The sequence below is a fragment of the Salvelinus sp. IW2-2015 genome, linkage group LG18, assembly GCF_002910315.2.
Source record: "Salvelinus sp. IW2-2015 linkage group LG18, ASM291031v2, whole genome shotgun sequence".
NCBI classification, from domain to species: Eukaryota; Metazoa; Chordata; class Actinopteri; order Salmoniformes; family Salmonidae; genus Salvelinus; species Salvelinus sp. IW2-2015.
The window spans coordinates 40,707,052-40,731,303 of NC_036858.1; the positions used below are offsets into that span (position 1 = coordinate 40,707,052).

General features: G+C 40.7%; 3 protein-coding genes across 4 annotated transcripts in view; 1 reads left to right on the plus strand and 2 right to left on the minus strand.

Annotated features, from left to right (window-relative positions):
- zranb1b (zinc finger, RAN-binding domain containing 1b) overlaps positions 1–1,072 on the minus strand; it is a 37,776-nt gene extending 36,704 nt beyond the window's left edge. The window contains exon 1 of the mRNA XM_024008244.2: positions 765–1,072. The gene's annotated coding sequence lies outside the window, so the exon portion shown is untranslated. The remainder of the gene's footprint in view (positions 1–764) is intronic.
- A 1,639-nt stretch (positions 1,073–2,711) lies between these two features.
- LOC111978208 (BRISC complex subunit abraxas 2) lies at positions 2,712–14,600 on the minus strand. Of its 2 annotated transcripts, none has more exons than XM_024008132.2 (9): positions 14,443–14,600; positions 13,413–13,503; positions 12,844–12,880; positions 10,992–11,058; positions 10,668–10,858; positions 9,581–9,700; positions 9,400–9,484; positions 7,377–7,494; positions 2,712–7,172 (listed from the first exon to the last, which is right to left on the minus strand). In XM_024008132.2, exons 1-9 carry the CDS (start codon positions 14,512–14,514, stop codon positions 6,622–6,624), a joined length of 1,332 nt encoding a protein of 443 aa, XP_023863900.1. In that variant the 5' UTR covers positions 14,515–14,600; the 3' UTR covers positions 2,712–6,621. The 2 variants fall into 2 exon arrangements, with proteins under 2 accessions (XP_023863900.1, XP_023863899.1); XM_024008131.2 differs by having other exon boundaries at positions 9,581–9,703; positions 14,443–14,591.
- Positions 14,601–14,970: 370 nt separating this feature from the next.
- eef1akmt2 (EEF1A lysine methyltransferase 2) lies at positions 14,971–23,575 on the plus strand. The gene is made up of 6 exons (XM_024008635.2): positions 14,971–15,338; positions 15,542–15,607; positions 15,811–15,925; positions 16,474–16,581; positions 22,439–22,655; positions 23,322–23,575. The coding sequence occupies exons 1-6, from the start codon at positions 15,235–15,237 to the stop codon at positions 23,417–23,419; spliced, it is 708 nt and encodes a 235-aa protein (XP_023864403.1). The 5' UTR covers positions 14,971–15,234; the 3' UTR covers positions 23,420–23,575.
- Positions 23,576–24,252: the final 677 nt, after the last annotated feature.

Below are 24,252 nucleotides of genomic sequence, written 5' to 3' on the forward strand. Positions count from 1 at the left end.
AAGACGTTTATGGAAATGTAAAAGTGTCAGTAGTTTGTTTAGGAGGCCACCAAAGTTTGACAAATTACATCAGAGCAACAGGAGTACCCTATGGCTGTACCTACTCCGGGATGTGGTGACATGAAGCCACGCCTCGCTGTCTGTATCTATATAGACTGGATTGGTAGCTACCTGATTGGTAAAAAAAAAAAAAGCATCTGTGCATTGTGTTTACTTATTTCAATTGAGCAATGTAACAAGTCAACTACTGTAATTAGCTAGTTTTGCTACTGCATATTGGGCTGGGCGTGTCAAATAGAAATCAAAATGATTATAGTTAGCTATTTACAAAGTAACAATGGTTTAAACACATAACTACATGACAAACTATTGTAACTAGTTAATTTAGCGTCTGTCTAATAATTTAGATTTGCGAGACGACTAAAGTTTGTTAATATGCAGGGCGAAATTCACATTCGTTTAAGWCAAGATTTTTTAAACAGACAATGTTGTGCCCATTAGTCTCTTAATTTACGAAACTGTTGACAAATCAAATTCTAACCAACCTTAGCAAATATGAAAATAATCTAGTGTAGCTAGCCAACTACAGTACAGTAAAGTACCTAGCTAACGTTATCTATTCAGTGCAGCTATGATGATTGCAGTAAAGGTAACGTTATTGCTTTCGTTCTAAACAATATCTCATACAAGGGGGACAACTGTAACTAGCTAACATTTAACCGTGGCGTCTCCTGGTTTTAACCAAAGATGTAACTGTATTTTACCTTTTCCTGTGTTTACACTCCTTCAAGGCGCAACCACAACAAACCGCTCTTGAGCTTCAGTCCAACATTAACGTTATATCGCTCGAGCTTTCCAAACCAATCTGTATGTCCCGAAGTCAAGCTTTCATTTGGTCAAAAGACACATATTTAAGTTTCCGTTTGTACGTAGCTTCGAGACCTGTGCAATAGAACAACCCCCCCCCCCGATGCAGTCTCTCCGGGGCTTTAAATAATTTTAATCCCAATTTTCAACCGCCGTTCTGTCGGTCTTTAATGGCGGCGTGGGGGGACACTGGGAAAAAATACACTCCAGAGAGAAGCAGAAGGATTTAGCACCTGGATTCACCGGGCAAACTGATTGGATAGTTTTTTGTATTCCTCCTGTTTGCTATGCTATAGGTCTTTCGTTGCCAATAGTTGACAAGCTTTATCAAATATGTATAACTATGTGTTATACCTGTGGCTTTATCTTAGCAGTCTCTGATGTCAAAATATGAATATGAAACCGTAATTAATTTCTGCAGTCTTGGCTCAAATTATGTACCACGGAATATTACATTACACCCCATTCCCGGAGCCACCGTCATGTCATTTGTTTACGTCTGTATCTCAGCTGTATATCTTTAAGGGACATTAGGATGACGTCATTATTTGGATAAAAAAATATATACTGCAGCAGTCTGCAGTAAAGGGCAGGTTATTAAAAAAGTAATCGATGGAAGTTCTAGACCACCATCAATCAACATGACTATTTTACCAACGACAGACTGTGACCCTGCTTTAAACCTATTTGAAGCATTGACAATGGCAAATTAGCAGAACAATAAATACAGTACATCTTTCAAATTCTGCATGGCTCATGCGACTGTTTATTTCAATGAATAATTTACATGAACGTCCCACCCACTTCCCAAATTACGTCTCAGAAGAAGACCACTCTGCTTTTATACATTTTTACCTTTATTTAACTAGGCAAGTCCGTTAAGAACAAATTAAGAACAAATTCTTATTTTCAATGACGGCCTAGGAACAGTGGGTTAACTGCCTTGTTCAGGGGAAGAACAACAGATTTGTACCTTGTCAGCTCGGAGATTCGATCTGGCAACCTTTCGGTTATTAGTCCAACGCTCTAGGCTACCTGCCGCTCTCGAACGCCGGCTAACGGTTCTCTGGAACTGTCCAGAGCGATAGGAACGCATGGAATATTTAAATTATCTGGGATTTTTTATTTATTTATAGCAATGCCATATGTATAAAATGTTATATTTGCTCATATGATTTCCTTAAAAAAGACATGCAATCTCTTGACTTTTACTCTCAAATGAATAATAATAATCTTGGAGATTTATACAATAAAAATGTTCAATAACTCCAGAGAATGACAACTGTTTTCTCTAATTCAAAAGTCCCACTAATGAATGTGCACATTAACGAATTTGTATGTGAGAGATGTGAATTGTTAAAAGTGTAATGCGGCGGCTTTTTTGTTTATCTCAATTAAAATGTTAAAAAATAAACAAAAATAGCTTCTTAGGAAATAGTAATTTCTCAGGCAAGAATTTTGCTAGGACTCTCTGGGAGTGGGGAGGGGAAAACTGAAAATTAACTGTTATTGGTGGAAAGATTTGGAACTCTCTCTTATTGGTCTATTAACTAATTTACTGCATGGTGATGTCATAATGGAAGGCCAAAACTCCACCCTACCAAAACAGGCCGAAATATCAGGTTGTCTTTTCAAACAACTCTTACACTTTAAGAGTATTAGTATCATTTTCACAATTTCATCATATTATCCTAACCTAATAGTGTGGAAATATATATAAAACACAGGTAAACCTAGTTTTTGACTGTACTGGGCCTTTAACAGTTGGTCTTTCTGAACAACCCTTTACTCAGGCCTAAAAAAAAGTGGGTAGAAAGGGTGAACAAATGACTCTGCAAAATAAATAAGCATGTCTCTTTTATTACACCCCACATAAGAACCGTGTTCTCGGTGAGAGAACAACTGTGACCAAAAGTGCTTGGTCTATCACTGTCACTATGATAGACATGTTCAGACATCAGGGATTTAATGGGACTTTGTGCTTCAGGGAGAAGGATCTCAGGGGCCGCTTTCAGCTTGGGGCCAAACCGTGTTGTTTAGAGTACTTTCACCCTCCTCTCCTGCCAGCCACTTCCATCATGACTGAGATGCTCATAAATAAGTGCTGTTTGAATGCTACCCCGTCCCATCTACTGTACAGTGTACATGATTGATTATTTGTTCTTAACTCCCATTATTTATTCCAGTGATCAAGTGGAAACCACTCCTTTCACTCTCGATTTTGTCAGTATAATCAGTTGTGACTTTGTTATTCAGTGATTAATTTGTAAACAATAAGATAAAAATGGAGTACCAGCCCGCCACGTTATGAGTTGACATGGCTAAGTGATGAAGGAAAGCTAGATGACCTTAAGACAGAAAGAGCGTATTACAAGACATGGGCTGTACATGGGAAAAGCTGGCTGCAGTAAAAAGGACAAACTGCTTTACATGGTAAAGCTCCTCCCTACATCCCTTTTGGCTAATTAGCAGACTATTCCTTGCACATTATCATGCTAAATATCCTTCAGTTTCGAGTGCTTAAAACCATCCATGGAGAATTGAGCTGTGTCATTGTCTGCCTCGAACGTGCAAGGTCCCCTACAGTCACTCAAGTCTCCCCTCACTCACTAGCTTATCTCTAAATGTGTCACACACTCATCGTTCTGGGCTTGACTCAGAACCCGTCTCTCCATCTATGTATGGGGTTTCTTCCCACTATGATGTATACTGAACAAAAATATAAACGCAACATGCAACAATTTCAACAATTTTTCTTAGTTACAGTTCAATRAAGGAAATCAATTGAAATTAATTTATAAGGCTCTAATCTATGGATTTCACATGACTGGGCAGGGGCGCAGCCATAGGTGGGAATAGGCCCACCCACTTGGGAGCCAGGCCCAGCCAATCAGAATGAGTTTTTCCCCACATAAGTGCCTTATGAGACAGAAATACTCCAGTTTCATCAGCTGTCTGGGTGGCTGGTCTCAGACGATCCCGCAGGTGAAGAAGCCGGATGTGGAGGTCCTTGGGCTGGCGTGGTTACATGTGGTCTGCGGTTGTGAGACCAGTTCTCTAAAACGACATTGGAGGCAGCTTATGTCTCCAATGTCATTTTAACATTGAATTCTCTGGCAACAACTCTGGTGGACATTCCTGCAGTCAGCATGCCAATTGCATGCTCCCTCAAAACTTGAGACATCTCAAGTGTGTGACAAACCTGCACATTTTAGAGTGGCCTTTTATTGTCCCCACAAGGTGCACCTGTGTAGTGATCATGCTGTTTAATCAGCTTGTTGATATTCCACACCTGTCAGGTGGATGGATTATCTTGGAGAATGAGAAATGCTCACTAACAGGGATCTAAACAAATTTGTGCAAACAATTTTAGAGAAATAAGCTTTTTGTGCGCATGGAAAATGTCTGGGATCTTTTATTTCAGCTTATTATGAAACATCAGACCAACACTTTACGTTTATATTTTTGTTCAGTGTAATTCCAGTTTCAAACAGCAATATTGGGATTCTGTGAAGGGTCAAGGAAGAAAGTCTACTGCAAAGTTGGTTTGTAATAGTACCCATCCAACGTGACAGTAGCCTCTGCAGAGTCCCCAACAACCGGATGTTCCGGTTTTCAGGGGAAATGGAAAGCGAGCAAGTGATGCAACTTCTCCTTTTGGACATTAACAAGGCGAAACTCACACTTAACTCCTCCTCGACGTTTACTGGATTGATTGAACAGAAGTGCAGAAGAGAACCTCCCACGACAGTGTTTTTTTCTTCTAGTCAAGACTAGTATGTAGGGGATCTAGCTTCAGGCGTTTCTTTTATGCCTGCTACCTTAGCTTAACTAACATGACTGTAAACAACCAAATATGAACCAAATGTGATGTGAGGTAAGCAGGGCACAAAAAARATATACAAGGCGTAGGATAACACTGCAGGGTAAAGGATCCTCTCACCACAATTGGAACACACTTCTTTCCAGTCGCTTGCATTGTGTGTAGTTCCGAGCCAGTGTAACTGTCCAAATGGAAGGCACTGTACTATGAATTGAGGTCATATTTGTCACATTATTAAAAGGTCCATACACATTTAGCCCAACCAGCTTTGAGTGTGTGAGGTCTATTGGTTTTGACAAGACAGGCAGGAGTTGCCTTGTTCCCAGGCTGTAACACATTTAGACACTACAGGGAGAACCTTTCCATCAGAATTACCTAGGGAGAAGCCATTCTAGTCAGTGTCAGCAGTAATGGAGGCAACCAGCAGTGCAAGGACAACAGGTGGAAGAAGCAGACAGGTCTATGTAGAAGCAGTTTCTTGTTTACTGCTTGCTCTGATGCAGCAGTGTTGTCTGGTTAGTAAAGCTACAGTAAGTTGTGTTTTCGCCCTGTCGACCCCATACAATGTGCAAAAGCTGAGCTAGCTCTGCTCAGGTGGTCAAAGCATACTACTCAAGTAGCACAACTGAACCGCATTGGTAAAGCACAATAAAATAAATCAACTACATTTGTTAAGTCCAGCAAAGCGCATACAGTTTCAGTGTTATTATAGAAGAATGAGACAGAGTGACATTAACGTTGTCATAAAAATAATATAAGCACCCATTGTAGTAGTGGCAAAGGAAAACTTTGAATAAAAACTATTCTTCGTCATCTAAATAGGCAACCGCATGATTCATAAAAATACATTGCTTGTTAAAAGGAAATTAAATCCTAATGACAGTTCAAAGTTGAGTGTCTAGAACCGTGCAGGCTAACGAAATGATAGTTTACATACATAACTGACAATAATAAAGGAAACACCAACATAAAGTGACTTAATAGGGCGTTGGGGCCAGAACAGCTTCAATGCACCTTGGCATAGATTCTACAAGTGTCTGGAACTTGGGAGGGATGCGACATGGATGGTGGTGAATAATGCTGTCTCAGGCACCGCTCCAGAATTTCCCATAAGTGTTCAATTGGGATGAGGTCTGGTGACAGACAGCAATGGAATATGGTTTACATTGTTTTCATGCTCATCAAACCATTCAGTAACCACTCGTGCCCTGTGGTTGGTGGCATAGCTATAGTAGCCAAAATAATGGCCTGCCAAGCATTTTTATACATGCCCTTATGCATGATGGGATGATAATTTCTTAACTCAGGTTCCCCACCTGTGTGGAAGCACCTGCTTTGAATATACTTTCTCAAGTGTTTCCATTACTTTGGCAGTTACCACCATCTCTCTTCTTTTTTGTAATAAGCAAATCACCCCCCCCCCCAAAAAAAAACTGTCTCACAAAGTGAAGAAAAGGTTTGAAGGCCGCAATTTTCTTAAATTGTTAAAAGAAAGCAAAAATAGTGCAAGAGGTAATGGTACAATTGGATGCTTAAAGTTGGAGATGCAGATGTGACGCAGCATGATCCAGGAAAAGCGGAGTGGGTCTATCCATACGGAGAGGTCGGACAAACCGGTTGGCGTTTATTCCATTATAACGTCCTCCGTCCCCAAATCAAAACACATCCACCAAAGAGAGCCAGACTCCAATGGACTATCTTTTCCATGCTAGACAGAAAAGTAAAACCCCATGAAGCTTGACATCCCCCCCAGAATAGAGATCAAACTAAGACAAACAGATATACACAGCGGAATACCCCACCTGCGCATGCCTTTTATTTTCAGGGCTGGCACTTCCTCTGTAATATAGAAGAATTATCTTTGATTGGTTTGGACGCCCTCCTATCCCGGTGCGTCAGTTAATTGAGCCTCCCCCCCACGTTCCCATCTACTAGGTCTGTGAGCCACGGACTGAGGCGTCGCCGTCCGGACTGAGGGCTGCTGGGCGGCCCTGCAGCAACACACTGGCGGATACTGAGGGCAACTGCCCCACCTCGCTCACAAGATTCTCGTACTCGCTGCTGTCCTCATCATCATCTTCCTCCTCGTCGTCATCATCCTCTTGCCCTGCGGCCTGTCTGTCCAGGGAGTCAGAGCTGGATCCGTCCCCGTTTCCCAGGTAGGGCGTACCAGGGCTAGGAGCAAGGTTGGGGCCAGCACTGCGGCCCAGACCTAATGGGCTGGGAGAAGGGTGGCCTGGGGAGCCCACAGCCTGGGGCCGGGGGAGCAGCGCAGCACTGGTAGGGGAGGATGAGAAGGGGAGAAGTGAGTCGTTCTGCAAGGAGAGGAGGTCTGCGTAGGCAGGAGGGTTTGCGGAGGGACCTGGCCGCTCGGGGGTGGATGGGGTGTGGAAGGCCACTCTGGACAGGAGGGAGGTCTCCGGGGGCTCTGTGTTCTCCTCAGGAGTGGGACGTGGCTCAGGGTTCTGCGCTTCCTGGAGTCCTGAATGACGGAAAGAGACAAATAGGCTAATATTTAAAAAAGGGAAGGGGTTCAATAAGCAACAAAAAACATTTTCTTTGCACAATACCACATTGCAAAATACCTCCCCACATATAGTTACAGGAAGATGGTAGTTGATACAGGAATCATTTTTCATGAGAATGAATTTGAGCAGCCAAATTCAAACCCAAATAAGTTACATACTTCTCTCTTCATCTGTGGTTTTTCGTTTCCTGAGAACAATTTGCTGTTTGAGTTTGTTCACCTCCTCCTGGACTTTCTCTTTCACACGTTCACTCTGCTCAACCTCTCCACATACAGACTGAAACAGGAAAAAAGCTAACAATTCAAGAATCATWTCATCACTATTTTTCTATGTGCCTTCAGAAAGTAGTCAACCTGTTGAATTTTTCCACATTTTGTTTTGTTACAACCTGAATTCAATATGTATTAGATTGTGTCACTATTCTACACACAATAATCCAAAATGTGAAGGAATTTTATTTTTTAGAAATGTTTACAAAATAATTAAAAATTAAAAGCTAAGAGTCAAAAAGGTATTCAAGCCTTTGTTATGGAAAGACTTAAATTCAGTAGTAAACATCTGCTTAACAAATCACATAACTTGCTGTGTGCAATAGTGGTTTACATGATTTTTGTTATGACTACCCCATCGATGTACGCCAGACATAGAATTCTGTAAGGCCCCTCAGTCGAGTTGTTAATTTCAAGCAGATGTTCAACCATAAAGAATAGGGAGGTTTTTCAATGCCTCGCAAAAAAGGGCACCAATGGTAGATTGGTAAAAATAAAAGCAGACACCGAATATCCCTTTGAGCATAGTGAAGTTATTTATTACACTTTGGGCGTATCAATACACCCAGTCAATACAAAGATACAGGCATCCTTCCTACCTCAGTTGCTGGAGAGGAAGGAAACCGCTATGGGATTTCACTATAAGGCCAATACACAGGAGATTGGTGGGACTGGTAATGGCTGGAGCGGAATAGGCGGAACGATATCATGGTTTTCATGTGTTTGATGCCATTCCACTGGCTCTGTTCCGGCTATTATTATTAGCCGTCCTCCCCTTAGCCTCCTGTTGGCCAATAGTAATTTTTAAACAAAGAAGGAAGCCTGTACAGCATACTCAGTAATGCTATTCCCTGTATATAGCCATGTTATTTTTACTCTATATTGTTATTCATTGTGTACTTATTCCTCATGTCACTATTTAAAAATATATATTGATAAAAGGATTCGTAAGTAAGCATTTCACTGTTATTCTACACCGGTTGTTTACGAAGCATGTGACAAATAAAATGTTATTGGATTTGAAAAGATATTCCAAAACATTCATCATGTTTGCAAGAAGGCACTAAATGAATACTGCAAAGAATGTGCCAAAGAAAATTAACCTTTTGTTCTGAATACAAAGCATGAAGTTTGGGCAAATCCAACAACACTAAGTACCACCACTCTTCATATGTTCAAGCATGGTGGTGGCTGGCTGCATCTTGTTATGGGTACACTTGTCATCGGCAAAGACTAAGGAGATTTTTGGGGGATGAGCAGAAACGCAATAGAGCTAAGCACAGGCAAAATCCTAGAGGAAAACCAAGTTCAGTCCGCTTCCCGACACTGGAAGACAAATTCACATTTCAGCAAGACAACAACCTAAAACAAGGCCAAATATACACTGGAGTTACTTACCAAGATGACATTGAATGTTCCTGAGTGTCTTAGTTACAGTTCTGACTTAAATTGGCTTGAAAATCTATGGCAAAACCTTAAAATGGCTGTCTAGCAATGATCCACAACCAACTTGACAGAGCTTGAAGATCGGCAAAAAGAAATATTGTATAATCCAGGAGTGCAAAGCTCTTAGACTAACACAAAAAGACTCACAGCTGTAATTGCTGCCAAAAGGTGTTTAACATCTATTGACTCACGGGGTTGAATACTTATCTAAATCAGGATATATTAGGGTTTTATTATTCATAAATTTTTTGACAGAGTATTTTGTGTAAAAATAATTACATTAATTTTAAAATCGCACTTTGTAATGCAACAAAATGTGGAAAAGTTCAGGGGGGGTTGAATACTTTCTGTAGGCACTGTAGCTATGGTGTCAACCAAAGCACCACATTGCTGTTTATGCAAGTATAGTATGTGAATTGTATCAATTGAATGGTATGAATAGGAAATTTGCTGGCAGCCAACTCACTTGCACTTTATCTTGTAGTGCACCGTAGACTTGAAAAATTGTTCTGATATCCTTCATCACACCGTCTTTGTCAAAAAATTCAGCCCTGCAAAACATACAACACATCCCATTTCCATCAAACAAGATTCTCAATAATTAAAAAGAAACAACTTGACAGTGCCTACATGTGGGAGACACTCACCCATGCTCTTTGATGACCTTGGCGTAGTTGAGTGAGGTGTTGGGGACAGAGGAGACCTTGTATTCCTGCTGGCTGGTGTTGCCCAGGTTTGGGATGCTGAGGGTCACCCTCTGGTTGTACCTGCTGGGTAGAACCAGAGAGTTAGTCTGATGATGCACTACAGGCAGCCTAGCCCAAAATACCCTTAAACCCATTGATGGCTGGGGCCCTGTAACTTGTATGTAGGGCAGCAACAGTTTACTACTTTGCTTTGATTGATGCACAGATCCAATGGATATAGTTGGGAGTTCAAAAGACGTAATAATCTGCTAATGTCCAATTTCACCCACACTCAATCCCACCAGGCCTCCACCAACCCACTCTGAGCCCTCGAGCCAGACAGAGTAGCATTTAAGTCCCCAGCTTGATTCCAACACACAAGCCTTGAATCCCTACAGACAGACCTCCCGCTGTGCTGTCCATCTGACCCTAGATATAGAATGGCTAGACCTTACATAGTTGTTTAATCTATGTATGATGCATCTGAACGGTCCTTCTATAAGGAAAGCAGTCATGTGAACGTTAAAACATTCTGACTCTTAAGATGTCCGATACTGTAGGACATTTAAACTCTGATTTAATATATATATATATTAAGTTTTCTGCCCAGGGAGAACAGACAAATCTGGTGCAATGGCATGCTGTACATTGTGCCTGACAAATAAATAAAGGAATAAAATAAATTATGCCTATGCACCTGAGGAGCCTCCACAACTAGCAACCATTTTGTCTCAAAGGAGAGGCCACTACTGTTCGCCGCCTCTGTGGTATCTGTGCCACTGGGTATTTATGCTTTTATCCAACTCTCACATACACTGACCTGCAAGCACAGGGTGAGCAATAGCCTGTGAATAATCAGAGGAGGGTGGTTCAACAGCTAACTTAATGTACAGTTTGAATGCGTGGATTATAAAGGGCTTCATTGCCAAAATCCCTAAGAATCCCTTTAAAGGTGTGTGGATTGTTCAGCATCGCCAACATATGCACCAGCCTGTTTGTGCATGCTATTTGGTACTGCGTGCATATAGCTATGTGTTGCTAGTCCTACCTGCGGTTGGGTCTGAACAGCACATACTCCAGCGCGTGTGTGGAGTTGTTGGCTGTGGAGATGAAGCTAAAGAGGAGGAAGACTAGGTCAGGCACTCCCAGGAGCTGGGTCAGCTGCTTATGGATGATCTGTTCCCTGAATGACATCTGCTGCTGCGTGTTCCTCCTGAACCTGTACCAGCCGATGACATTCTACACAGGGGGGGGGGTCAAGTACAAGATGGTCATTTAAAAGATGCACAGCCAGTGTTTAGGCTAAATACTACTGGCCAATAATACCACTAAATGTCCATACAAATAAACCTACATTACAATAAATACTCACTTTCCGTCTGTCTTTAAGAATTCTGTTAAGACTCTCTTCATTGACTTGTCCAGCATAATCATAAAAGCTGGTGGGGGAAAGATACAGACAAAAAGTCAATTTCCTCACAGTAGCTCTGCATTTGTTACTCAAAACTCATGGTGGGGTGGGGCCACCTACTGTTCACTGACAATTACATCCCTCATTTGTTGAATGAAAGTACTGTGCAGCATTTAACCTACAATGTGCATGATGGCATGATCAAGACAAAGCTTAATCTCAGATTGGATAAATAATTGATCAAATGTATCACTAGTCTAATTATATGCAAGCCCATAACTAGCACATAAACCAAGCAGTCAGTTGGAAAAAACATTTTACTTTTTGTTATGTCACAAAATGTCATTAACTTCTTATGGCTGCAGGGGCAGTATTGAGTAGCTTGGATGAAAGGTGCACAGAGGTGCCCAGAGTAAACGGCCTGCTCCTCAGTCATAGTTGCTAATATATGCATATTATTATTAGTATTGGATAGAAAACACTCTGAAGTTTCTAAAACTGTTTGAATTATGTCTGTGAGTATAACAGAACTCATATGGCAGCCAAAAACCTGAGAAGTTCCACTTCCTCTTTGGAATTTTTCTGAGGCTGGTAGTTTTTCAACCAAGCTCTCATTGAAATTACAGCGAGATATGGATGAGTTTTCACTTGCCTACGGCTTCCACTAGATGTCAACAGTCAATAGAACTTTGTCTGAAGACTCTGCTGTGAAGGGGGGCCGAAGGAGACAGGAATGAGTAACCAAAGCCATGAGGTGACCACGCGCGTTCACGTGGGAGGCAGCTCCGTTCCATCGCTCAACTGAAGTCAATGTAATTCTCCGATTGGAACGTTATTCAAGATGTATGTTAACAACATTCTTAAGATTGATTCAATACATCGTTTGACATGTTTCTACTGACTGTTACGGAACTTTTMGACATTTCGTCACGTTATAGTGGACGCGCTTTGTGACTTTGGAATTGTTTACCAAACGCGCTAACCAAAGTAGCTAATTGGACATAAACAACGAACATTATCGAACAAATCAAGCATTTATTGTGGACCTGGGATTCCTAGGACTGCATTCTGATGAAGTTCATCAAAGGAAACATTTATCATGTATTTTCTGGTTTCTGTTGACTCCAACATGGCGGCTAATTTGACTATTGTTCTGAGCTCCGTCTCAGATTATTGCATGGTTTTCTTTTTCCGTAAAGTTTTTTTGAAATCTGACACAGCAGTTGCATTATGGAATTATAGATATACCTCTCCTTGTGTATAACTTGTATTATCATCTACATTTATGATGAGTATTTCTGTTGAAATGATGTGGCTATGCACTATCACCGGATGTTTTTGGAACTAGTGAATGTAACGCGCCAATGTAAACTCAGATTTTTTTATATAAATATGAACTTTATCAAACAAAACATGCATGTATTGTGTAACATGAAGTCCTATGAGTGTCATCTGATGAAGATCACCAAAGGTTAGTGATTCATTTTATCTCTATTTGTGGCTCCTCTCTTTGGCTGGAAAAATGGCTGAATTTTTCTTTGAGTTGGTGGTGACCTAACATAATCGTTTGTGGTGCTTTTGCTGAAAAGCCTATTTGAAATCGGACACTTTGGTGGGATTAACAACAAGATTACCTTTAAAATGGTATAAGACACATGTATGTTTGAGGAATTTTAATTATGAGATTTCTGTTGTTTGAATTTGGCGCCCTGCACTTTCACTGGCTGCTGTCATATCGATCCCGTTACAGGGATCGCAGCCATATGAAAAGGACAACAAATTCCATCTAATTTTAAATAATATAATATCTTACCTAAATAACTGTGCACAAGGTTCATGATTGTGGACTTCTGTTTTAAAAAAAGAACACAGCAAATGTATGGTTATTAAACTCCATCATATAGTGTTAGTCTAATGTCATCCTGTGTAGCTCAGTTGGTAGAGCATGGTGCTTGCAACTGGGTTCGACTCCCAAAGGGGTCCAGTATGAATATGTATGGACTCAAAACTGTAAGTCGTTCTGGATAAGAGTGTCTGCTAAATGACTAAAACGTTAAAAAAATAAATATATATATATATATATATATATATATATATATAATCCTACCGCTATAAAATGTTGAGATGACTACAAATTGTAAGACTTTAGACAGCCTACAGTAATATTGCATACAAAAATACATTACTAGCTACATAACACATTTAACAGCTGCGGTAAAGGTCTTCCACTATAAACAGAAAAAACAAAAGACACTCCTTTTGATCTGAAACCTGCCAGTCCAGTTTGACAGAATTCCACAGTAGCATGGAGCATATAATCCACCAAGACAAGCCTGGAAACAAATAGGTTGGTTTCCTTGAGTTGGCTACCCAAGGCCTTACCTACTACTTGGAGTAGTTCAGAACTGCAGATCTGTGTATCACTGATGCTGACAGTTTCCTCATGCCTAACTTCTCCTAAAAGGAATCCCTCCTGTAGGATCAAAAAGTTGTTTATAATTATAAAATAGGCCTAGATAGAGAAACAATGAATATATTGGGCAGAAGACAATTACTAATAATAAACACTCAAACAGCACTATGAGGCCTGACACTCTTCAAGCTCTCACTACATATTGTCAAAACAAATCATGTGTCAAATGTCAGGTGAAACATTAGGCAGCATCGACACACAACTCAGTTTGCTGACAGGTGTCAATCCAGTCTTCTAATGGTAAACAAAAACTTTTGTGACTTAAATGCATGCTGATTTATTTGATTAATTCACTTCCTAGTTGTCCAACTAGCTAGCTTGCTAACTATGTGGTAACACTGCTAGAATAAATTACTTTACAAAAAACAATACAACAAACAATTACATAGCAATAAATATGGAGCTACATTTTTGGCCAGTTAACATTAGTTAGCTAAGTTAGATCATTTAACATGACAGGCTAACTGGCTAGCATAACCGGCTAACTGGCTACAGTAGATAACGCGGAAACAATCTAGACAGCTAGCTTGCTCTACCTGTCTGATGATGACACGACCAGAATCTAACTAGTTCATTTTTAGTGTTTGATGTGCAATAGGTGATGCAATTGACATTTTTCAAATATAGTTAAATCAACCAACTAGTTATAGCTACATCAATGTTGCATTGTCAAACATATATATATATACACAGTCGACACCACGGAAGTCAGTTGGGTTGACATAGATAGCATAGCAGGCTAGCCAAATAACGTTAGCTAGCAAATGTCTCGCTATGTAAGTGATTGCGCTTAGTTTGCAGCTAGCTAGCAACAGGAAGATGACACTGGGAAATCCACTGACTTCATTTCAGACAATAACATTCAAATATATATCCAAGTTGTAACTAAACAAATGTATGCACTCTCTCCCAATTCATTAAAATGTTTCCTGTACTTACATGATCAGAGTTGCTGTTAGCGCTGTGATAACACACAGAACTAAAAGTATATCCCGAAATGGATGCCGCCATGATGGAAACATCCCATCTATAACTCAATGATAGCACCCCCTAGATGTTTCACCGGATGTATAAATATGAAGCATCCGGTTGGCGTTTCCACTCACCACCAAATATGGTGATGAGAGGAAAGCCAGTGGCTGGTAGTAGGAGAAATTGGATCGAGATGYATTTTGGCCGACATTCTGCAAATTTTCTCATCGATTAAACATTTGATCTCCATACAGTTTGTTTCAAAAACTAAAACGTGTTACGAATAGTGGACTACGTTTTGTAGACTTTACCCTTTAAATGGCATGGTTGAGAAGGAGTGCAAGGGCGAATTGAGTCAGTGCACACACGTACTTCACAGAGTAGGCGTTCCCTAACGGAAAAATCTAAATACATGCTAGAACGCGTCAATAGGATCTCGCTAGCTCGTACTTGGCTCTGCCCWCATCCTTGCTTGTTCTGCCTACCATGGTCTATCTTGAGTTACTTATACAACTCTTTGGTTGCACGCTCGCTCCTCTGGGCGTCATAAACATAATGGGACACGTATCTGTCTGTGCATTATTATAAACGATAACGCATATCGCTTAATTTACATTGCCTAACTAGCTACAGTATTCCTCTTATTTAAAACATACAGAATATGTGCACATTAAAGTAGAGGAACACGTTTTGATGCTTGCTTCCTGTCCGCGTTAGCTACTTTGGTTTATACAGCAAGAAGCTAGCTATCTATCTGGTATGGAATCCATTGAATGCACGCGTGGCTGTCCAAACACCTCAAAAATCAATGAGGACTTGGTCAAAGATGATTTTACACCCTCGAAGCTCGGAACAAAAGAATAGTGAGTGTTCCAAATGACACATCACTGTTCTCCTTGCCCAGCATAATTGCTAATGTTACGTTTGTATTTTTTGTATTTATTAGCCCATACGGTCCAAAAATCATTAAGGCACTACGCCACACTAGCTGTTTTACTCCACTATTTATTGAAACTTTGCATCTTTCTGTACCTTGCGAGTTACATTATTTTCATTTATTTTTTAGCTGGGATGATGCGTACCAGAGGGAATTGCAGACGTTTAAAGACATTGGGGACGTCGGTGAGATATGGTAAAGATAATTCTGGTTGTAGTGTACATGGATCTGCAGCCCTATATCAACTTTCAATTGCAATGGATTGGGGAGGTGGAATTAATGTCTATGGGTGGAATGTTAATTTGCCTGTAACACTTTGCCCCAGTGAACCACCTACGACAATATACAGCAACCAAGGACACATTGTGCTGCACTGTGCCCCATATCTTTTTCCCAAGGTTTGGAGAAGAGAGTATGGACCGTGTGCTGCGGTGGATGGAAAAAGAGGAAATCCCAGAAGATGCTGCTATACTTGATATTGGCACAGGGAATGGTGTCCTCTTAGTAGAACTGGTAGGCTTTGAAAAAAATGGAAAGGTGTGGAATTACTATGCTGTAAAAATGCATATTAGGCCTACACCTGTAGCATATACTGAATGTACAAAACATTAAGAGCACCTGTTCTTTCCATGACAGACTGACCAGGTGACATCTATGATCCCTTATTGATGTCACTTGTTAAATTCACTTCAATCAGTGTAGATGAAGGGGAGGAGACGGGTTAAAGAAAAACTTTTAAGCCTTGAGACAATTGAGACATGGATTGTGTATGTGTGCCATTCAGAGGGTGAGTTTGTCAAAAAATGCAACTGCTGGGTTTGTCACGCTCAACAGTTGGGCCAGCATCCCTGTGGAATGCGTTCAACACCTTGTAGAGTCCATGCCCTGACGAATTGAGGCTGTTCTGAGGTTAAAAGGGGGTGCAACTCAATATTAGGAATGTTWTGTACACTCAGTGTAGGACAACATTAGATGAAATACTTTCTTCACCTATGTCAATAATTTTTGCCTTTGCATGACTATTCATGTTCTTTATGCATTTAGATGTTTTTTTTCTCTAGGCCAAAAGTGGATACACAAATCTCACAGGAATAGATTATTCTGCTGCCTCTGTTAAACTTGCAAGAAGTGTACTGCAGACAGAAGACTTTTCTAATGTGGAAGTCAAGGTAAGCCCTAACTGCTGTGTGTGTGTAGAAATTATAATCGCTACAGTAACACTACAGTAACAGCATAGTATCTGCTGTTGCACAGTACATTAGCAGGCTTAATAGCTTTGTAATTGCAGTGCACAGTAATGGAGTTGAGCGGTTTTTGTTAATACACAAGTGATAAGGAAGAGTACCTATTTCTCTTTTGCAAAACAACAAATAGCCAGTGTTTTGGTCATGTGTATACCAGCAATTGTTATGTGCATGGGACACATGGTTACATCAGATGGTATACTTAACAGTTAGTGGCACTATTTGATTATATTGTGAGATCTATGCACAGACACCAACACACACCTCCATACAGTATGTCTATACCTCATACCTATTCATTATACAGTCATATTTTAATAAATTAATAACATTGGTCGCTAATGCTTTGGAAGAAAAATAGGTGTGGTGGACTGCATACAGTTGAAGTCAGAAGTTTACAAACAGATAGSTTGGTGTCTTTTTCAACCACTACACACATMTCTTGTTAACAAACTATAGTTTTGGCAAGTCGGTTAGGACATCTACTTTGTGCATGACACAAGTAATTTTTCCAACAATTGTTTACAGACAGATTATTTCACTTATCATTCACTGTATCACAATTCTAGTGGGTCAGACGTTTACATACACTAAGTTGACTGTGCCTTTAAACAGCTTAGAAAATTCCAGAAAATGATATCATGGCTTTAGAAGCTTCTGATAGGCTAATTGACATCATTTGAGTCAATTGGAGGTGTACCTATGGATGTATTTCAAGGKCTACCTTCAAACMCAGTGCCTCTTTGCTTGACATCATGGGAAAATCAAAAGAAATCAGCAAAGACCACAGAAAATAATTGTAGACCTCCACAAGTCTGGTTCATCCTTGGGAGCAATTTCCAAATGCCTGAAGGTAGACGTTCATCTGTACAAACAATAGCACACAAGTATAAACACCATGGGACCACGCAGCCGTCATACCGCTCAGAAAGGAGACGCGTTCTGTCTCCTAGAGATGAACGTACTTTGGTGCGAAAAGTGCAAATCAATCCCAGAACAACAGCAAAGGACCTTGTGAAGATGCTGGAGGAAACAGGTTCAAAATTATCTATATCCACAGTAAAACAAGTCCTATATCAACGTCACCTGAAAGGCCGCTCAGCAAGGAAGAAGTCACTGCTCCAAAACTGCCATTACAAAAAAGCTACGGTTTGCAACTGCACATGGGGACAAAGATTGTACTTTTTTGAGAAATGTCCTCTGGTCTGATGAAACAAAAATAGAACTGTTTGGTCATAATGACCATCGTTATGTTTGGAAGAAAAGGGGGGATGCTTGCAAGCCGAAGACCACCATCCCAACCGTGAAGCACGGGGGTGGCAGCATCATGTTGTGGGGGTGCTTTGCTGCAGGAGGGACTGGTGCACTTCACAAAATAGATGGCAGCATTAGGGAGGAAAATTATGTGGATATATTGAAGCAACATCTCAAGACCTCAGTCAGGAAGTTATAGCTTGGTCGCAAATGGGTCTTCCAAATGGACAATGACCCCAAGCCTACTTCCAAAGTTGTGTCAAAATGGCTTACGGAAAACAAAGTCAAGGTATTGGAGTGGCCATCACAAAGCCCTGACCTCAACCCTATAGAACATTTGTGGGCAGAACTGAAAAGCTTGTGCGAGCAAGGGTCCTACAAACCTGACTCAGTTACACCAGCTCTGTCAGGAGGAATGTGCAAAAATTCACCCAACTTATTGTGGGAAGCTTGTGGAAGAATATCCAAAACATTTGACCCAAGTTAAACAATTTAAAGGCAATGCTACCAAATACTAATTTAGTGTATGTAAACTTCTTACCCACTGGGAATGTGATGAAAGAAATAAAAGCTGAAATAAATCATTCTCTCTACTATTATTCTGACATTTCACATTCTTAAAATAAAGTGTTGATCCTAACTGACCTAAGACAGGGAATTTTTACGAGGATTAAATGTCAGCAATTGTGAAAACTGGAGTTTAAATGCATTTGGCTAAGGTGTATGTAAACTTCTGACTTCAACTGTATATGTGACATGTCTGTCAGAATGACCATTTCATGAATAAAAAACCTTATTGTTCAAAAAAATTATGATTTAAGCATACTGTAATGGTATAATGCCATGTGCAGGACTGGAATATAAAAATGTCKATTTCCAACATTTATCAACATCCCCTTACTCCATCCCAGTAATATTATGTTTAGGACTGAGGGTCTCTTGGATGGACCCCAGGCCACGGACAAACCCAGCCATTGATGCTTAGCTCTGCATGAAATCTTCAACTGCCAGTGACACAAACTAGCTTTCAGCGCACCGTATCCCCTAGCCTAGGGCTGCTGCCATAAGGGGAAACTCCTGTGTTTACCTTGCATGGTGGAGGGGTAGCGGGGGGGGGGTGTTAAAAGTAATGGGACTCCGCCCGGCTTTGGATTCAGCCACCTTGTGCCTGGGAGAACTGATGGGATTTAACACATCTGCAGGAACACGTACAAGAAAAACAGTTTTTAAATGCCGCTCAGCCATACGATACCGTACCTAGGGATGAGTGAGGTTTCCTTCCCCATACACACACATGCATAGTATAATATCTTACTGTACACCTTCCTGTGGAGCAATGTTCCCTCTAAAAAAAAAATGCCACTGAGCTAATTTCAGGTCTGCTGAAAGCAAACTTCAACGTTGTGAAAGTTCTGTGCAACTTCCAGCCTTGTTTACTGTGAACACTGAGGCTGTACCCGCTTTAAATTAGTTTTAAGTGGCCAAGTAGGCTACTGTGGCTATTTGATCATAATGTAGTCCTACCAGAGTGGCCTAARATTAAAAACAATGGAGATATTACATAACATTTTAACATGGAAATAGCTGTTTTATCATTTTTTTAAATTTCACTTTTTATTTAGCTAGGCAAGTCAGTTAAGAACAAATTCTTATTTTCAATGACGGCCTAGGAACAGTGGGTTGACTGTCTTTTTCAGGGGCAGAACGACAGTTTCTTACCTTGTCAGCTCAGGGATTCGATCTTGCATCCTTTCGGTTATTAGTCCAATGCTCTAACCACTAGGCTACCTGCCGCCCCATTAAGCCTACAGTAGCAGCCAATGTGTGTTGTTCGATGTAGGCCTACGTTCCATGAGACTGAAACAATACATGCAGGGCAAGGAGGTGATRMWAAATGTTGTTTGATGCAAGAAACCACTTTACAAAATATAATGCATTATTATTCCCATAACATTATTACGGAGAATCAGACAAATGATGCTACCATCTGGTTGTTGACTACTTAGTGTATTGCTGTAAACAGTCCAGTTCATAGTAAATGGCACAGATCCATATATGGCAATGGCTTATTTGCATATAAGCCTACTGCAGCTCTGATTGGTTATGCCGCACGGCAATCTACTCCGATGCGTTCTGCCTACAACAAAATCTATTGCGTAGTTAGGTTTGCATACTAATAAGTCTTCCATAGTTAGTTTTGTTTTGTGGTGTTTGTATTGAAAGTGGCTGACATTGCTTTGGGTCGATCACAATTGTCACAGTAAAGGGATTGAACTTCACTAAACTTTCTATCTCATGCTTCTCTCTGTGAGCTAGAGGGATCATTGCTCTGGAGCTGTGTACTGTATACTGTACTTAGTCAGGGTGCTTGCTGTTGAAGTCAATATTGACCCGAGTCTGGCAGCATTCCTGAATGGGTAGCGGTGGGTGTGTATATCAGATGGTATGATAGCATCATGGTCCATACCCCCAGAGCAGTAGAAGACAAAGTGTGTGTGAGTGAGTGACTAGCCTGGAGTGTACCATCTAGTTAGTGTCTGCCTGGGACAATCCCACCTCTGTCACCATTTGGATGTGTGTTTTTCCACTGTTTTAAAGCCTTGCCCTCCCACCTCTGGCCTAAATCACATCACTGAGGTTTATGGCCGCATCCGTCCAAAACGAACGGAGCCATTCCAATGTACATACAGATTTCTCTCAACACTGAATCACTGCTAACRCCCTCATAAAATGCCAATGAGGTGACCCTTAGGTGGTGGTGAGTGTGTGGCTGATTGGCTCACCCCAGAGGTCTAGTGTTCCATGGCCTATAAGTATAAGAGGTCTTTCATTGGTGGTAGGTCCTCAGCAGTGGTCAGGTTTGACCACAGGGGCAAAAGTGCTKTAATTTTTCACAGATATTAGCCTCTGTCACGTGGTTACTCAAGTTCAACAGATATTAAAGCCAAATATTGATGCTGAATGTCCCTTATATGTAGTGCCTTCAGAAAGTATTCATACCCCTGGACTGTTTCCACATTTTGTTGTGTTACAGCCTGAATTTAAAATTGATTAAATTGTGATTTAGTGTCACTGGCCTACACACAATACCCCATAATATGAAAGTGGAATGATGGTTTTAGACATTTTTACAAATTAATTAAAAAATAAATGCTGAAATGCCTTGTCAATAAGTATTCAACCGCTTTGTTATGGCAAGCCTAAATAAGTTCAGGAGTACAATTAGCTTAACAAGTGAAATAATAAGTTACATGGACTTACTGTGTGCAATAATAGTTTTAACATGATTTATTTATGACTACCTCATCTCTGTACCCCACACATACAATTATCTGTAAGGTCCCTCAGTCGAGCAGTGGATTTCAAACACAGATTCAACCTGAAAGACCAGGGAGGTTTTCCAATGCCTTGCAAAGAAGGGCACCTATTGGTAGATAAGAAAGCAGACATTGAATATCCCTTTGAGCATGGTGAAGTTATTAATTATACTTCGGATGGTGTTTCAATACACCCAGTCACTACAAATATACAGGTGTCCTTCATAACTCAGTTGCCAGAGAGGAAGGAAACCGCCAATGGTGACTTTAAAAGAGTTAGAGTTTAATGGTTGTGATAGGAGAACTGAGGACGGATAAACAACATTGTAGTTACTCCACAATACTAACCTAAATGACAGGGCAAAAAGAAGGAAGCCTGTACAGAATATGTCACTAAAGTAAAACTGCAAAAAATGTGGCAAAGAAAATAACTTTATGTCCTGGAAGCAGACCCTTATGTTTGGGGCAAATCCAACACATCACTGAGTACCACTCTTCATATTTTCAATAATGGTGGGGGCTGCATCATATTATGTGTATGTTTGTCATCGGCAAGAACTAGGGAATAGAGCACAGGCAAAGTCCTAGAGGAAAACCTGTTTTAGTCTCCTTTCCAACAGACACTGGGGGACAAATCCACCATTCAGCAGAACAATAACGTAAAACACAAGGCCAAATATACACTGGAGTTGCTTACCAAGAGGACATTGAATGTTCCTGAGTAGCCTAGTTACAGTTTTGACTTAAATTGGCTTGAAAATCTATGGCAAGACTTGAAAATGGCTGTCTAGCAGTGATCAACAACCAACTTGACAGAGGGGTTGTCAATACTTATGTAAATGAGAGATTTCTGTATTACATTTTTGCCAATTTATATACAATTTATGAAATATGTTTTCACTTTGTCATTATGGGGTATTTGTGTGTGTGTTGGTGGGTGATGAAAAAAATCTATTTAATCCATTTTGAATTCAGGCTGTAACACAACAAAGTGTTGAAGTCGTCACGGGGTATGAATACTTTCTAAAGGCACTATCAGTTGTTTAATGCTAAAGAGTTTGAGAAATTATAGACTTGGTGTACAGGCTCTCTCATAAAGCCATAATGTAGCTCAACACATCTGGAGTACCAGGCTATTGTATATAAATGTAAATATGATTCAAGCATATACTGATATCAACTCACTCACTGTGCCTTTTGCATCATACTAGGAGGTGGACTTCTTGAGCTGCTCTGGAGAGTTGCGCGGCTTTGACGTATGCATCGACAAGGGCACGTTTGACGCCATAAGCCTGAACCCAGAGAACACTGAGGAGGGAAAAGCATGTTACATCCAATCCCTGAGAGGGGCACTGAAGGAGGAGGGGCTATTRGTCATCACTTCCTGCAACTGGACTAAGGAACAGCTACTACAGATGTTCAGCCAAGGTGAGTGAACCATCGGAGACACTCCTGGAATGTTATGAGTGCACCATTGGATTACACTTTTCAGGACGCCTCCATCCCACAGTCAACATAATGATAACCTAAATATCTGTTTATTTCCTAAATGCAAAGTCAGTTCTCATCAGTAACCTTGATTGTTTCTGGCATCTTTTATGCCATTATGATGATCATTTTGAATGCTCAATAGCAAGTTAAGTATTATCTGCAGGGAGTAGGGCAGTCTGTTGGACTTGTAAAATCTTTGTTTGGGTGGTTAATTTCGGTGTCTGGCCTATTATTAAAATGTTGATATAATGCCACAACCAAGACAGCTCTCTGGTCAAACGTCAGGTTATAACAAAAGCAGCCTTGTTTAGCCAGTATTTAGGCAAGCTTCCATTTGCTGTCACCCTTCAGCATGAGTAAGAGCTGGGGAGATGCTTTTGGGACCAAGGCCATGTGAACATCATCTGTCAAAATGACAGCTTCTCTCTACTGGCTTTGAAGATGCACCACAGATGGTGAATGATAGTTGCTTAAAAACCCACACAAAACCATAGTCTAGTGCAAGGGTTTTGAGGGAGTTTCACATTTTGAAAAGCAATGCTAACACAGCAAGGTGTTAACTCTATGCTTGCTGCTCATAAACTTATTGTCTTTGACTTGCAGGGTTTGATTTTGTGAAAGAGCTACCAACACCCCACTTCCAGTTTGGTGGCAAGACTGGCAACAGTGTGACCGCAATAATCTTCAAACGACTACACTGACTTTTGCCCTCGAGCAAAACAGCATTCTGAAATGTTGTTTTTATGGACTTATTCCTCAATTAAAAAGTTCCTTTTTGTGAAATGTTTTTGAGAAAGGACAACACCAACAATCAGTATTTCACCAAATAAATAAATGTTATTTGTCTTGCACATTGACATTTTTCCACTTTCCTTCCCTTTTCTCCACATTGTATCAGATCTCAGACATCTAAATTCTGCAATGAGAATCGAACCTGCAATGTAAAATTCCTTCACCTTTTATTATGTAACCGTTCACTCTTTCTGGCATTACCATATCACTATACCCTGATGTTCTTTCACAAAGCTTAGAAGGTAAACTCAGCAAAAAAAAAAAAATGTCCTCCCTCTGTTATTTTCAGCAAACTTAACATGTGTAAATATTCGTATGAACATAGCAAGACTCAACAACTGAGACATAAACTGAACAAGTTCCACAGACATGTGACTAACAGAAATTGAATAATGTGTCCCTGAACAAAGGGGGGGGTCAAATCAAAAGTTACAGTCAGTACCTGGTGTGGCCACCAACTGCATTAAGTACTGCAGTGCATCTCCTCACGGACTGCACCAGATTTGCCAGTTCTTGCTGTGAGATGTTACACCATTCTTCCACCAAGGCACGTGCAAGTTCCCGGACATTTCTGGGGGGAATGGCCCTAGCCCTCACCCTCCGATCCAACAGGTCCCAGACGTGCTCAATGGGATTGAGATCCGGGCTCTTCGCTGGCCATGGCAGAACACTGACATTCCTGTCTTGCAGGAAATCACGCACAGAACGAGCAGTATGGCTGGTGGCAATGTCATGCTGGAGG

Coding starts and splice junctions, on each gene's coding strand:
- LOC111978208 (XM_024008131.2), bottom strand. CDS start 14,514: ATGGCGGCATCCATTTCGGGATATACTTTTAGTTCTGTGTGTTATCAC. Junction 7,495..9,399: donor CACTACAAGATAAAGTGCAA/GTGAGTTGGCTG, acceptor TTCCTGTTTCAG/TCTGTATGTGGAGAGGTTGA. Junction 7,173..7,376: donor AACCACAGATGAAGAGAGAA/GTATGTAACTTA, acceptor TCCGTCATTCAG/GACTCCAGGAAGCGCAGAAC.